At 42.9% G+C, this 13646-nt stretch overlaps 2 protein-coding genes across 8 annotated transcripts in view; one reads left to right on the forward strand and one right to left on the reverse strand.

Annotated features, from left to right (window-relative positions):
• QTRT2 (queuine tRNA-ribosyltransferase accessory subunit 2) overlaps positions 1–5533 on the reverse strand; it is a 144202-nt gene extending 138669 nt beyond the window's left edge. For 2 of the 4 annotated variants that reach the window (XR_013372377.1, XM_077884112.1), the window contains exons 1-3: positions 5386–5532; positions 4505–4564; positions 35–255 (exon numbers count right to left, since the gene is read on the reverse strand). Coding sequence is in view for 3 of the 4 variants with exons in the window: in XM_077884112.1 (XP_077740238.1) it covers positions 35–234 (200 nt within the window). In the remaining variant the exon portion in view is untranslated. Of the gene's footprint in view, positions 1–34; positions 259–4504; positions 4565–5385 lie in introns of all 4 variants that reach the window. The other 2 variants (XM_077884111.1, XM_077884110.1) reach the window with 2 other exon arrangements.
• A 160-nt stretch (positions 5534–5693) lies between these two features.
• Positions 5694–13646, forward strand: part of CCDC191 (coiled-coil domain containing 191) — an 88369-nt gene continuing 80416 nt past the window's right edge. Inside the window, exons 1-2 of one of the 4 annotated variants that reach the window (XM_077884105.1) lie at positions 5694–5883; positions 8261–8299. In XM_077884105.1, the coding sequence (XP_077740231.1) occupies positions 5794–5883; positions 8261–8299 (129 nt within the window). In that variant the 5' untranslated portion in view covers positions 5694–5793. Of the gene's footprint in view, positions 5884–8260; positions 8300–13646 lie in introns of those variants that run through there. The other 3 variants (XM_077884106.1, XM_077884107.1, XM_077884108.1) reach the window with 3 other exon arrangements.

The following is a 13646-nucleotide window of genomic DNA, read 5'->3' on the forward strand; positions in this document are numbered from 1 at the left end:
AGTTGATACTTAAATAATCGGATCTAACACTTACAACGAGGACAGTGTAAGCTGAGCCATGGCAGGAACCCCGTGGATAGTGTGCAGTGTCTGATGGGTCAGGTGTGGGGCAGAGCCGGTCTTGGTGTACAGAAGGCAGGCTGGAATGTCCATGGTGCGGTCCCCTGTTTTGCCCAGGTTTTTTATTTTTCCTAGGCGACAGCCATTAACTACCTTGGTAAGATTCAGCTTCATCCTAAGCAATTCCTCTAGGTCCTGCTAAGAAAACAACAATAAACTCAGGAGTTACATGACATCTAAAGGCTAATTAAGCATTTTACAAAGAAAGTAAACGATTTACACGATGATAAATGACAACATGTTTATTACTACTTCCAGTGGATGATTGTTTTAGATATCAGGAAGAAGGAAATGGGAGAAGACACACAAGGGAATAAGACCCCTTCCCCCAAAGATCCAGAGCAAAAGGATGACATCAGCCACGTTAAAATTCAGTCATGCAATTTTTATGTGTGCTGATGAAAATCAAAGGAAGGACAAGAGTAGGGCTAATCTTTTTTTTTTTTTAATATTTTATTTACTTATTCATGAGAGACAGAGAGAGAGAGAGAGAGAGAGAGAGAGAGAGGCAGAGACACAGGCAGAGGGAGAAGCAGGCTCCATGCAGGGAGCCCGATGTGGGACTTGATCCTGGGTCTCCAGGATCCCACCCTGGGCTGAAGGCAGTTCTAAACTGCTGAGCCACCGGGGCTGCCCCAGGACTAATCTTTGGCAAAAGAGTCTGTACTCTTTTGCCAAAAGCTAGCTTTCAGCCCTGAAAATGCATATAGAAGAAGGCTACATTCTTTAGGCCATACTGATTACTGATTTGATCCAATTTTCCTTTCTCTAATTGAGAGAATACTAGGCAACACAACAATTTCTCCTAATATGTTATTAAGCAAAGAAAGCGGGTTACAAAATGGTATCCTGGTGTTTATTAAACTATATGGAACAATATACATCAAAAGATATACAGAGATTTTCTGAGAAGTGAGGTTATTTTCCAATTGTTCTTATATGGTGTCCAAACAGAGGTGAGAAACCACATGAAACATACATGCAATTCATAAGCAATTTAGCATTACTTTTATCAGGGATCTTGGCAGACTAGACCCTAGTCCTTTTGTGTAGCAAGCCCTGGAGCTTGATCTTGTACATACACCTAGCACAGATCCACTCTCAGGGTCAGGCTCAAACAAAACAATCTCAAAGACTGAACTACAAAATCAGAATGCACATTATTTAATCTGAGAACCAAAAAAGGAAGGAGGACCAGTTATTGTATTCATGCCCTATGGGGTACTGCACAGGAATCTAAATGCCACACGATCATATTATCTGGAATAGGAAGGGTAAGTAATGATTACATACGTAAAGACAACTGAAAGGAAACTCACTGGTTCTCTAATATAACCAAACTCAGATTCCCCAAGGTTAGACACAGGGATTGTTCAAGAAGGAAGCAGCAGCTAAATCTGGAAGCCCAGATTCTTGGCTTCCAAGACTTAGCTTTCTCTTGGGGACTTCTTAGACCTATCCTTGTGGAAGGAAACAATGAACATGTTCTAGGAGTCCCCATATTTTAATAGAAAGAGCTTCAAATGTGATTGATCATTCATTCATTCAATTCTGAAAGCATATTCTATCTCCCCTTCTCACTCTTTCCTCAATTGAAGAAATAGCTTTCTTCATTCTTTTCCCCAAGTCCGTTATTTGCTCTAGAGACATGGGCCACCATGTTCTTAGATGCAGAGATGGATTCTCCTGTGATACAATGCACGAGGGTTTAACACCCATATTTTTAAAGATAAAATTCAAAATCCTCAGTTTAGTATACTGAACTAGGTCAACTGGAGAGGAATATCCACTTGGCTTTCTCCACAGTGTAAGACTCTGATGCTATGTACTCACATCTGCTGTTTGGGGCTTCTCTCTCTCTCTCTCTATTTGAGAGAGAGAGCGTGCATGAGCACACATAAGCACGGGGAGAGGGAGAAGCTGGCTATCCTGCTGAGCAGGGAGTCGATGTCGGGCTCAATCCCAGGACCTTGGGATCATGACCTAAGCCGAAGGCCGACACTTAACTGACTGTGCCACACAGGCGCCCTTGTTTGGAGCTTCTTAAGAGTCCCATCCTAATGATGATAAATCAACATGTCACCAAAGAAAAAAGCAAACAAGGAAAAGTAGACAGCTGCATTTAAGAAAGAGTATTATAATAGATAAATTGCTATTGTCAGTGATTTTCTGTATCGTGAGAATGAATACAATTATCAGAAGGCATTTTCTAATGCTGGAAATCAACATTTAAAAAAAATAACAAGCAACTTTGCCCAGAGCTAGAAGAACCACACTTTTCTTTCCCCATTCACTGTTGAGTTTATGGTAATTTTTATAAGTGCACCCATTTTCTACGGCTCAAATACAGCAAGTTTTTATTACAGAGTAATGTAAGTATAAATACACATAAACATATATTCTCACACATGTTTTTTAAAACATGCTTTGGGAGGGATATAATCTAAACCAAGCAAATTTCTCAAGAAACAAACCAATAGTCTCCAAAATGTTAACTAATTTTTATTTCCCCTCATCATCACCCTTTCCCTTGTGGGTCACTCACTGTAGGTATCTTCTAAGATTTGTGGTATTATGATTTCTAAATATACATTCACACTTCACTTCCACAAATGGAATTTCTGGAAAAGTCTTAAGGAAAAACCATTAAAAAAAAACTATCTGGAAATGGTTCATGGAAAAAACTTTAATAAGCTGTCAGTGGATCTAGGTCTTCTCAAGGGCTAACAAAGATTACCCCCACCTCTGGTAGCATTGTACCTGTCCTAACACTTTTAGAGCCACACATTCCCCGCCCCAACTCTCCAGCATTCCCTCAGGAAAGAAGGAATCTCTAAATGTTTTTTATATGAATTCTCTAAAGACTGCCATGGCAGATGACTATAACATGCTAAGGGAAAAGAGCAAGCTTAGGTGAGCACATTTTTTTGTGAAAGAAAAACTGGATACGTATTTATAAACACGTGTACACCCATACACCACAATGCTTCTATATGCATAGAAAAATGTCTGGGGACGCCTGGGTGGCTCAGCGGTTGAGCATCTGCCTTGGGCTCAGTCATGATCCCGCAGTCCCAGGATCGAGTACCACGTTGGGCTCCCTGCATGGAGCCGGCTTCTCCCTCTGCCTGTGTCTCTGCCTCTCTCTCTCTTTGTGTCCCTCATGAATGAATAAAATCTTGAAAGAAGAAAAGAAAAGAAAGAAAGAAAGAAGTCTGAAGGATTTCTAAACAACATGGCGCCCTGAGTTGAGTTAGAAAGATACAGAAATGATGGACTTTAGAATTCTAGAAAACAGTAACAGAAGATAGAGAGTATTCTAAAATCCTTACACTATTTGGGAGGGGGAGAGGGATAATGAATCATGTCAAGTATTAAGTATGTGTGTCAAAAATTTTAAAAGAAGCTAAATAAATAAATAAATAAATAAAAGAAGCACTAAAAGATTAATAGCAATGCTTAATTTCTGATCCCATTGGTGAGGGATGGGGGATGATAAAAAAGAACTGGTTAATAGAATAAAAGGCAAGAAAAAGGAAAAGAAACCAAAAAAAGCACATCAAATAGAGAAAATACAAAATAAGATGGTAGAAGTCAAATATGTCAGTGATCACAATAGAAGTCAACAACTTTATATAATGACAATTAGTAACAACTAACATTTATTGGGCATTTACTGTCCTTTACATATTAACCCTGCTAAAATGCATCATTATATCAACTCCATAAGTGCATTTTAAGATTTTTTTTTAAAATTTATGATAGACATAGAGAAAGAGAGAGAGAAAAAGAGAGAGGCAGAGACCCAGGCAGAGGGAGAAGCAGGCCCCATGCAGGGAGCCTGACGTGGGACTCGATCCTGGGTCTCCAGGATCACACCCTGGGCCCAAGGCAGGTGCTAAACCACTGAGCCACCCAGGGATCCCCTGCCTAAGTGCATTTTAATATAAGAAAACTGAGGGTCATAGAGTCACCATCTGGGAAGTGTCAAGCCAGGACTCGAATCACAGAAGTCCAGCTTTAGAGGCTGACAGCCTCTTAGAAGCCCCATCTTGTCCATATACATACGCAATGATTACACATTAACTGTAACGTTAATATGCAATTTCATAGTCGTTATTTTCCATTTTGCTATGGTGTTGTCATTGTTTTTGTTTTCCCTTCTCTTCTTTCTCTGCCTCTATCCATCCTCCCAGCCTCCACAACCTTTCTCCACACTTCGTACAAACATTTAAACATACTCATATATGGGGTGGGGGTGGGGGAATTTTATTTTATTTTATTTTACTTTATTTTACTTCTTTATTTCACTTTATTTTACTTTACTATTTTATTTTATTTATTTTATTTTATTATTTTATTTTTATTAACAACGGAAACATACCGCAGTGTACGCAGGTCTCTGCAGCTTGCTTTTTCCCCAGGAGGAAAATGGATCTCCTTCCTGCAGAAGAGACACAGAACTAACTCACCGTTTTAAAAGAACTACGTCGTGGTATTACATAGCTCGGATGTGACACCCCTTACTCAACCATCACCCTTCTGATGGACGCTCGAGTGACAGAGCAAGTCCTACGACCTCTGCAAGAGTATGAGGGCGGGCACAGCTTCCCTCATCTCATTTTCACCAATCTCAAGTCCAGTGTAGTCTAGGTTTCCTGGCAGAGCGCTAGGTTGATGTTGATTTTTCGCCGTTACAGCCCTCCCATCGCTTCCCGTTTGCAGGTAAGTAAACTGAGGGTCTGCATTACTAAGAGTCTCGGGTCTTGGAGCCACAAAGCTGAGTTCAAAGCTCCCTGTGTAGACCACTGCCCTGCCTTACAAACCCACGTATCCTTTGCAGGTACCGTCTCCGAGAGCATCTAATAAGCTCAGTCTGTAAGCATGGCTTTTCCCTCGCCCCGAGGCCCCCTCCAGCGGCCTGGTCCCGGCGCAGCCCTCGGCTCAGGGATTCGAGGTGGCCCCAAGCCTCCCAAGCATCCAGGGCAGGCCAGAGAACACTTTCGGCTGACAGCTTGACTCTCGAGCAGAGGCCGGTCGAAGGAGGCCCTATTTCCTTAGAGATGCAGCGAAGCTTCCACGATTTGGGAGAATTTGGACTCCGAGAACCCAAGATCCACCAGGAGAGAGCCAGAACCGGGATGGAGACACAAGTCCGGGAGTAGCGCCCCGGTTGCTGCCACAGAACCGGAACGCGTCTGGCCGCGGCGCGACCCGTGCACCCACTGCAGCCCCCCCGCTCTAACAGGGAAACGGGGCACTTACCTGCACCCCTTCCGATTTATTCTGGCCTTGAGACCCCTCAAAACTCCTCGTAGTTCGCTACCACGTGTCCGGCCTGCAGCACTCTCGGCCCCCTAAACCACCGCCTCCGCTTCAGAGCCAATCAGGGAGCGCCGCGTCATCAGCCGGCGCCAGGAAAAAAAAAAGCAAAGGTAATATGAAAGCGAGCTCTGGGGACCGCGAGGCCGCGGGAGCGCTGCCGTTGCCATGGGTTACGGAGCTACCGCGTTCCGTCCGCGCGAAGCCCCCTGGGAGTGGTGGTTCCGCGGCGCCCCCACACACGCCTTCCCTGCGGCCGGAGGAACTACAACTCCCAGGGAGACCCGGAAGCAGGCTCGGCAACGGAGCGCTCGTTCCAGCTTTGCGGTGGTCCGGGCCTGAACCTGCAAAATGCTGCCGGCGCCCCAGGAAGGGTGCTCCTCAAGGAAGAGGACAGGGCCGAATCGCTGGAAACGAATGACAAGGAAGCCGAGTCCCAAGGTGATCCATCCGAATCGGGAGCTCTAGGGGGGCGGGCGCCGGCCCCGAGGCCCGCCGGCCGGGCTGCGCTACCTCCGTCTTCCCCCAGGGGCATCCTTACCTGGCTCCCTCTCGCCGCGGCTGCCCTGGTGCAGGGGGCCTGTGCACTCCGGGGTCTGGCTACTTTATAGCATTGGTGGGCTGTATAGTTGAAGATCTGTCTCCATCACATGGTTCCTTGAACGGGAGACGGCTGGGAGTGCGCATCCCGAACTCCCTGGCCTCCCATACCCACCCTCCCACAATTTTAGGAAAGTTCTTGCACTTTTTTTTTTTCCTAAACGTCTCCCAAATTTTAGATCTTTATTGGAGAGGGGAGATCTTCATGTTAGTCTTCTCCTCATATTCCTCTTCTAATTTTCCATGAAGTTGTCAAAAAGGAACGTGATCAGGTGTGTAAGTGGAGGGGGCACCTGGGTGGCCAGTGGTTGAGCATCTGCCTTCGGCCCAGGGCGTGACCCCGGGGTCCTGGGATCCAGTCCCGCATCGGGCTCCCTGCATGGAGCCCTATTCTCCTTCTGCCTGTGTCTCTCATGAATAAATAAAATCTCTCTCTCTCTAAAAAAAAAAAAAAAAAAAAAAAAAAGAGAATGTTAAGTGCATATTGGAGGTATCAACACTTGATTTACTTGAAATTTTCTGAATTCAACATTTCCCTTTTATACCTGTTACCTCCTTGGATGCATCAGCACCGAAAGACCCGGGAAACTGATAACCCCGTTTTGAACTTAAAAACGTACAAAAATGCTGTGTGCAAAGTCACAGTCACACGGTGTGTGCTTTCCGCAGACCACCTTTTTAACAGTCACAAAAATAAATGCTTTAAATGTAAGTGAGAGTACCAAAATGGAGTGGCTTCTCAGCTTTCAGCTCTAGAGCAGTTTCACCAGCTGTTTTCACCCTGAAGTTACACTTTCTTAAAAAAAAAAATATATCTGTAGACATGTGGCATTCTCTTAGGGCTCTAGGCGACTGTGCTTGCAGTTTATTCTAAATATACCAGCTAAATAATGCACCAGACACATTCCACTTGGTAAATATCTTGCCCTAGATACCAGAGGATGTAGATAGGAGCATTAGAGTTGGAAAGAGTCTGGTCCAATTGTAATGTAACTTGTGCCACAATAGATTGGATCCCAAATAGGTTATGGGTATAGACTTGATGATGGAAGGCGAAAATTTAGGACAATTTCGTGAGACTCTAAAAGGAAGGATTTTTCCTGCTAGTGCTCATTGTTACTGCCTAGGGGATAAAAAGGAAAAAGCACAAGAGCTTCTTGAAGTTCAGTTGAGTTTTAATACGATCAGCTCTTTTTTTGTTGCAGTGACAAAATTAATCAGCTGTACAGCTGCATTAATTAGTTATCTTAAGGTGCTTTGAAGGTTCAAAAAAAAAAAAAGGTGCTTTGAAGGTGAAGTGTCATGTGAGAGAGTATTATACCTTTCCTTCCTCCATGTGACGGCATGCTAGTTTAGATATTCCCTTTTTTAAAGACCCACCTGAAATATTAGCAAAGCATATACTTCTATTTGTTAAGTGACTATTAGACCGACCCGGGTAGAAATATACGTGATCTTCATTTTCTGCTTTGTAAGACAGAAGATTGATTATCTCCCACCCCACTCCCCAGTTACTATTGGACCAAACAATATTCCTGTTATAGGTAAGATAGTAAAGCCCCTTACTACAAGTTATTCTTGAAAACTTGAACCGAGGAAAAGGGCATACCCTTCTCCAAGTACATTTGCTTCCATGACATTTGAATAAACTGGCTAATCGGTACTTATTTGGGTTTTTATAAGGAATATATCTAGCATTCCTCTATTTTGGCTCTGGAGAGCTTTATTTATTTATTTTTAAGATTTTTTTGTATTTACTAGAGAGAGGGAGAGCACGAGAGGAGGAGCAGAGGGAGAGAGACAAGCAGACCCATGCTGAGTGCAGAGACAGACGCAGGGCTTGATCCTATGACCCTGAGATCATGGCCCGAGCCAAAATCAAGTCAGCCTCGTAACAACTGAGTCACCCAGGTGCCCCTCTGGAGACCTTTAAAAAAAAAAAAAAAAAACAAAACTGACACCTGGGCACTATTCCAGACCAATTAAATTAGAATCTCCAGGTGGGCCTAGGTAGGAGATAAAAACAGAAGTCCCGGAGTAAGGCTTCATGTTTCTTCCTCTGATCATCATTCTGTGTGCTTGCTGAACTTGCTGATGAAATGGCTTGGCGAAAGAAAAAGGACACTTTTCCATATGCTTTAGTCAGAGGGATAGATTAAATTGGCAAAGTTGATAAAGTTATTGCTGTGTATTAATATTCTGTATATATTATCTCCAGCCTGCCTTTGACCCTGACAATGTGGAACACTGGATTAAGGTAAGGCTACAGCCTAGTTAAAATAGAGAGTTAAAAGTCAGACATAGCCTGATGGAAAGGAATACTAATAGATCTCTGTTTTGCACACGTCTTGCTATTTTTATTCTCATCTGGGTTACTTTAGTTTTATACCCTGTAGTATTTTGTTTGCATTATCCTGTTCATTCTCATGGAACTATGAATGACAAGAAAATGGGTATAGACATGCTCTTTGAAATGCTGTGAGGATCCCATGAAGAGGACTAAAGGAGCAGAGGGCAAGCTGTAAGAGGGAATGTGGTGGCCTCCCTCAGATACTGGAAGGACTGTACCATAGTTACAGTGCATCCCGTGCATGAGGTGAAAGCTGTGCATGCATCATAAGAATTTTCTAATAATTGGAGAGATCCAAAAATGGAGTGGACATCCTCATAAAGAGCTGTATTTCCTGTCAATGGAGGTATTCAAGTGGATTCTAAAATGGCCACTTAATTTTAGGACTAATGAAGAATATGTTTGAACATTCTGTGCGTGGGGGGGGTGGGGGAGGGAGAGGGCGGGGATTGAATTAGGTGACTTTCTGAGCTGTCTTCCAGGCCTGAGGTCTGTATTTTTGAGTCCAAGTACCATTTGAGTTGAAAGTACTATTAAACTCCTTCAGGTGCATGCTGCTGAGGGTCGGTTTGGCAACTTGCCATACTCAATTCATTTGTGCAGCATATGTTTCCAAATCATGCAGCCTTTTCCTGGGAAAATATCTTTCTGCCTGGTAGTATTTTGAAGAGCTTTTACTTATCTAAATTGACAGCCATTATAAGCACCAGGCCAGATGGAACCTAGGCCAGATGTAATCAATGTTAACTATTTATCCAGCCGGTATTTATTAAGAGCCTTCTAAGTGTTCGCCCTCTCCATTGGACACTGAAGATAAAACAGTGCTGGGGGCAGGTATAGTTCCTGCCTTCCCAGAGTTTATAGTCCAGTGGAGGTTAAACAACTTACTTAAAACCGTCGGGAGAATAAAGGATGTAATAGAAGCATGTAGTGGGGGACGCTAATGCAGACAGGCCGGGAAGGCTTCCTGGCTCTGCTGAAGGGCTGAATGGATCTGCCATTGCGGAGGCCAGCCCCTGGGAAACCCACTCCCCAGCCTCCTCCTAAGCCTAGTTTCCATGTCAGTGCTGAGAGTCCCAATGCCAACCCCCTGCAGGGCTTAATTGCAAATTTAGTTACCGCCTCTAAGTGAAAGAGGTTAAAATTCTGCTCTGACTTATGCACTTGTCAGCCTGACCCGTTAGATTTTTATCATTCCTTTTATCATTCCTCTAAAACTTCTGCAGTAGCTCTGTCTCCCTTATGCCCTCAAATCTCCCATCTCAAAAAAAAAAAAAAAAAAAAAAATCAGTAAGTCCTTACTTGACCCTGCTGGGTCCATTCTGATTATGGTGCAGCATCTTTTTCTTATCCAGTGTCTTTGGGAGTATAGCCTAGATTCCTGGCCCCTGCATCTTACTATCCTCTGGTGTCTATAGGAATTTTCTTCCTGCTCCTGTTTCTCACCACTCCACAGAAACAGCTCTCAGAAATGACTTCCTGATCAAATCTGTTCTTCATCCCCGAACTTGTGTAAGGTTCATTTGATACAGTTATCACTTTTTTTTATTCCAGAAATCCTGCTTCAGTATCTTTTTAAAACAGTGTTTTCTCTTTTTTCTCCTTTACTTTTTCGCTCATTGCTGTCATCTTTTCTGATTTTGTTCCCTGACCTATCCCACTCTGGGTGCATCCTAAACAGGTAGGACCTCTGGAACTAAGACTTCCAAATCCCTTTGAGTGCACCACTCTCTCAGAATCAGCTCAGATCTGGTTACGTGGAACAAGGGAGAGAATATGAAAGGGGTGTGGAGCATGTTGATGGTCAAGAAAGGGCTTTCTGGAGAACAGAAAAGATTACCAGGGCAGCACTGGGGACTTTGGTTGAAGTTGATAACCAGAATTTTATGTGGTAGCAAAAACTGGTAGATCAGATTGATCCAGGTTTGAAGGTTTCACTGGAGGGGCAAAGAGAGAAGAGATTTGAGGGTTCTGTAAGAGAGTAGCTGAATATCCATGCAGAGTAGGAAGGAGAGGACGCTTTAAGGACTCCTAGGTTGGGAAGAGGAGACCCATAGTGACTGAGGATGTGATTAGGTGCAACACTAATGTAGTGGAGGAGGGGGACTAAAAGAGGGAGATGGACAGGAGGTGATGTTGGGGTGGGGGTTATCAGCTTTGGGGCTGAACAATGGAAAATTCTGTGATGTCCATGTCAGTGAGTTGCTGAAGTACAGTAGCAGGAAAGGCCATTGGAATATAGTAGATCAAGCAAACCTGGAGGCTCAACTGTTGGTGAGTCTTCCTCAGGGATGCTGAAGTCACTTAGACTCAGACAGATGCTTGAGTAGAACTGTGAATTGTGGGGAAGCTCACCCAAAATGCAACACTTCACCGTGATTTATAATTTATCCTCATCCTGATTTGATAAACTAACTCATCTCTTTACTACTGTGCATTCTGTTACTTTGATACTTGAGCTTTTTCTTTCTTTTTTTTTTTTTTTTTTAAGATTATTTATTTATTCATGAGAGACACAAAGAGAGAGAGGCAGAGACACAGGCAGAGAGAGAAGCAGGCTCCGTGCAGGGAGCCCGACATGGGACCCAATCCCGGGTCTCCAGGATCATGCTCTGGGCTGAAGGTGGCGCTAAACCGCTGAGCCACCTGAGCTGCCCTGATACTTGAGCTTTCTAAACATTTTCATTGATTCTCTATTCTTGAACCTTCAGGGATTTTGTATGCCATCCAATGAAACTAAATTCTAGATGGGCATTTAAGGCTCTCTGTCAGTCAAACTATGATATCAATCTACCTGTAACGGCCCCTTTGCTGGGACTCTGTGTGCCTCTTGTCATGCCAGTCTCCTGCCTCCCTATCTTCCCTTTGCTCTGACTCACACTGATCCCCCAAACCTGGAATAGCATTCCTCTCTGGGAGGCCAATCCTGATCACTCCCTTAAGGCTCAGCTTGAGATGCCCCTCTCAGTGAACAACTTCTCCTCGCCCACCTCAACCACCTAGTCCCATCTTCTAACACTTTTCCCCTCAGAATTATTTTGCCATTTATACATAAGAGACCATGTCAAGCATTTGCTTGTATAGAAGTGATAAAAGTGCTTGTATAGAGTGCCCAAGTGATTGGGCACTTTCAAAAATCTATTACTCCCAAAACTATTATTTATAAACATGCAGTTTGCACTTGAGGGCATATTAAGGAACTTGTACTTCTACCTCCCAGCCTTGAGGAAATGAAGGAGTGCATTGTACCTGCTGTTTCTGCCATTGCGTGGGACAGTGGGATTGATGTGCATAGTGGGACATGAGGAGCTCATATTGAGCATTTATAAGATCATGGGAATAACTGGGATGCTTCCTTTACAAATCATATACTTACACATAACACAGTTACTGAGTAGTAAACTTTTTAAGGTATTCGGGGCTTCTTTCTAATCCTCCTGTGTTACTTTAGAGCTATTCTTGAGTGGTTTCTTACACATGTGGCACATGACACAGTAAATAAGTAGGTATTGAGTAGGCAGGTAGATAAAAGGGAACTCTTTGGTCATTTTTAGTTTTGTTTTCCCCTCAGTAGCCTTCAGGCCTTCAGTCAACTTAAAGAATTTGTTAAATTCACACTTTGTTTTATTGAACTTTAATGTAAGACCTTCTATGTCTCACATATTTACTTTGTATGAAATGGTTAGAAAAAAAGAAAAATGGTTAGGATGGGATATCTTAAACAAGGAAATACAGAGACTTTCTAATCCTTAATATCATCTAGTATTTTTTTTTTTTTTTTTTGCCAAAATCTTCATGTTAAGGGATATCCCAAACACTTGCTTTGTAAGAGCCAAGCAGACGTTTCTCCTTACTCCCTTCCTTGTAACCATCCCGTGACCAAGTTCTTTAGAACCAACCTAAGTCTTTCCCTACCTCCAAACTCTCTCTCTGCCTCCTTTGCCAAGAATCTACCAATTGCAATTCAGGTGACATAACCTATCCTACAGATTTTTCTTTCACTCGTAGCCTAAGACACTAAGTCTGCAATCCTCTTTTTGTTATTTATTTTTTGTTTGTGAGTGTTGGGTTTTTTTTTTAAGATTTTATTTATTTCTTTATTTTTAAAAAAAGATTTTATTTATTCGTGAGAGACCCACACAGAGAGAGGCAGAGACATAGGCAGGGGGAGAAGCAGACTCCATGCAGGGAGCCGGACGTGGGACTTGATCCTAGGACTCCAGGATCACGCCCTGGGCTGAAGGCAGGTGCTAAACCACTGAGCACCCAGGCATCCCTGTGAGTGTTGGTTTAAAAACTGAAAGTCGACCTATTTATTTGTACATTATTTACATATATGTGTATATAACATGCACACGTGATCTATGTGAAATTCAACTTACTGTCTTAGAATTTGAAAACCTTAAAGGGAAGGACTATGTGCCAAGCACCTTGTGACCATACAAGAAATGGCATATCGACCGTCCTCAATTTGGGCACATCAGAGGCCAAGAAATAATGTGGGAGACAGATCTCTCCAGAGTGACCTCATAAAGAGTGAATGATACTTTCTGTATTCTAACCTTGATTAGATCATGTTTTTATTTTTTTTCTGATTCATATCTTTTCCTGTGTGTTCTGTTTTCTACATGTTTTTCAAATTACCCTTGGCTTTTCAACTTTATTCCTTTGTTTCTAATTCAAACATAATATGTGAAACCCTTGAGAATTTAAAAGGTAAAGCCGCTGGCAAGTTTTGGCAGAGGTACTACCAGCCTTTCTATGAAGGGCAAGAGGAAAAATCATTTTCAAAATAGGTCAGGCAACAATATAAACTGTGGGAAAGTGCAGCTTTTAAAAATAAGTTTTAGGGGCAACTGGCCCAGTCAGTTGAGTGTCCAACTCTTGATTTCAGCTCAGGTTGTGATCTCAGGGTCTTGGGATCCAGCCCTGTGTCAGGTCCCTGCTCAGCAGGTAGTATGTCCCTCTCCTTCTGCCCCTCCCCCAGCATATGTGCCTTCTCTCTCTCTCAAATACAGCTTTCAAAAAATAAATTTTACATGTATTCGTTTTTTTTTTTTTGTTTTGTTTTGTTTTTTAACATTTATGGGGCACCTATTGTCTGCCAAGCACTGTTATGGATACTGTGGGTTTCACACATGAAGAGAACAAACATGCCTGCTCACATTCTACTAAGGGGGACAATAAATGGTAAAATATGTTATAAGGTCTTAAGTGCCATAGAGAAAATAAAGAAGGGGAATAGGGAGAGCTG

This window comes from Canis aureus, chromosome 35 (assembly GCF_053574225.1).
Source record: "Canis aureus isolate CA01 chromosome 35, VMU_Caureus_v.1.0, whole genome shotgun sequence".
Lineage (NCBI taxonomy): Eukaryota > Metazoa > Chordata > Mammalia > Carnivora > Canidae > Canis > Canis aureus.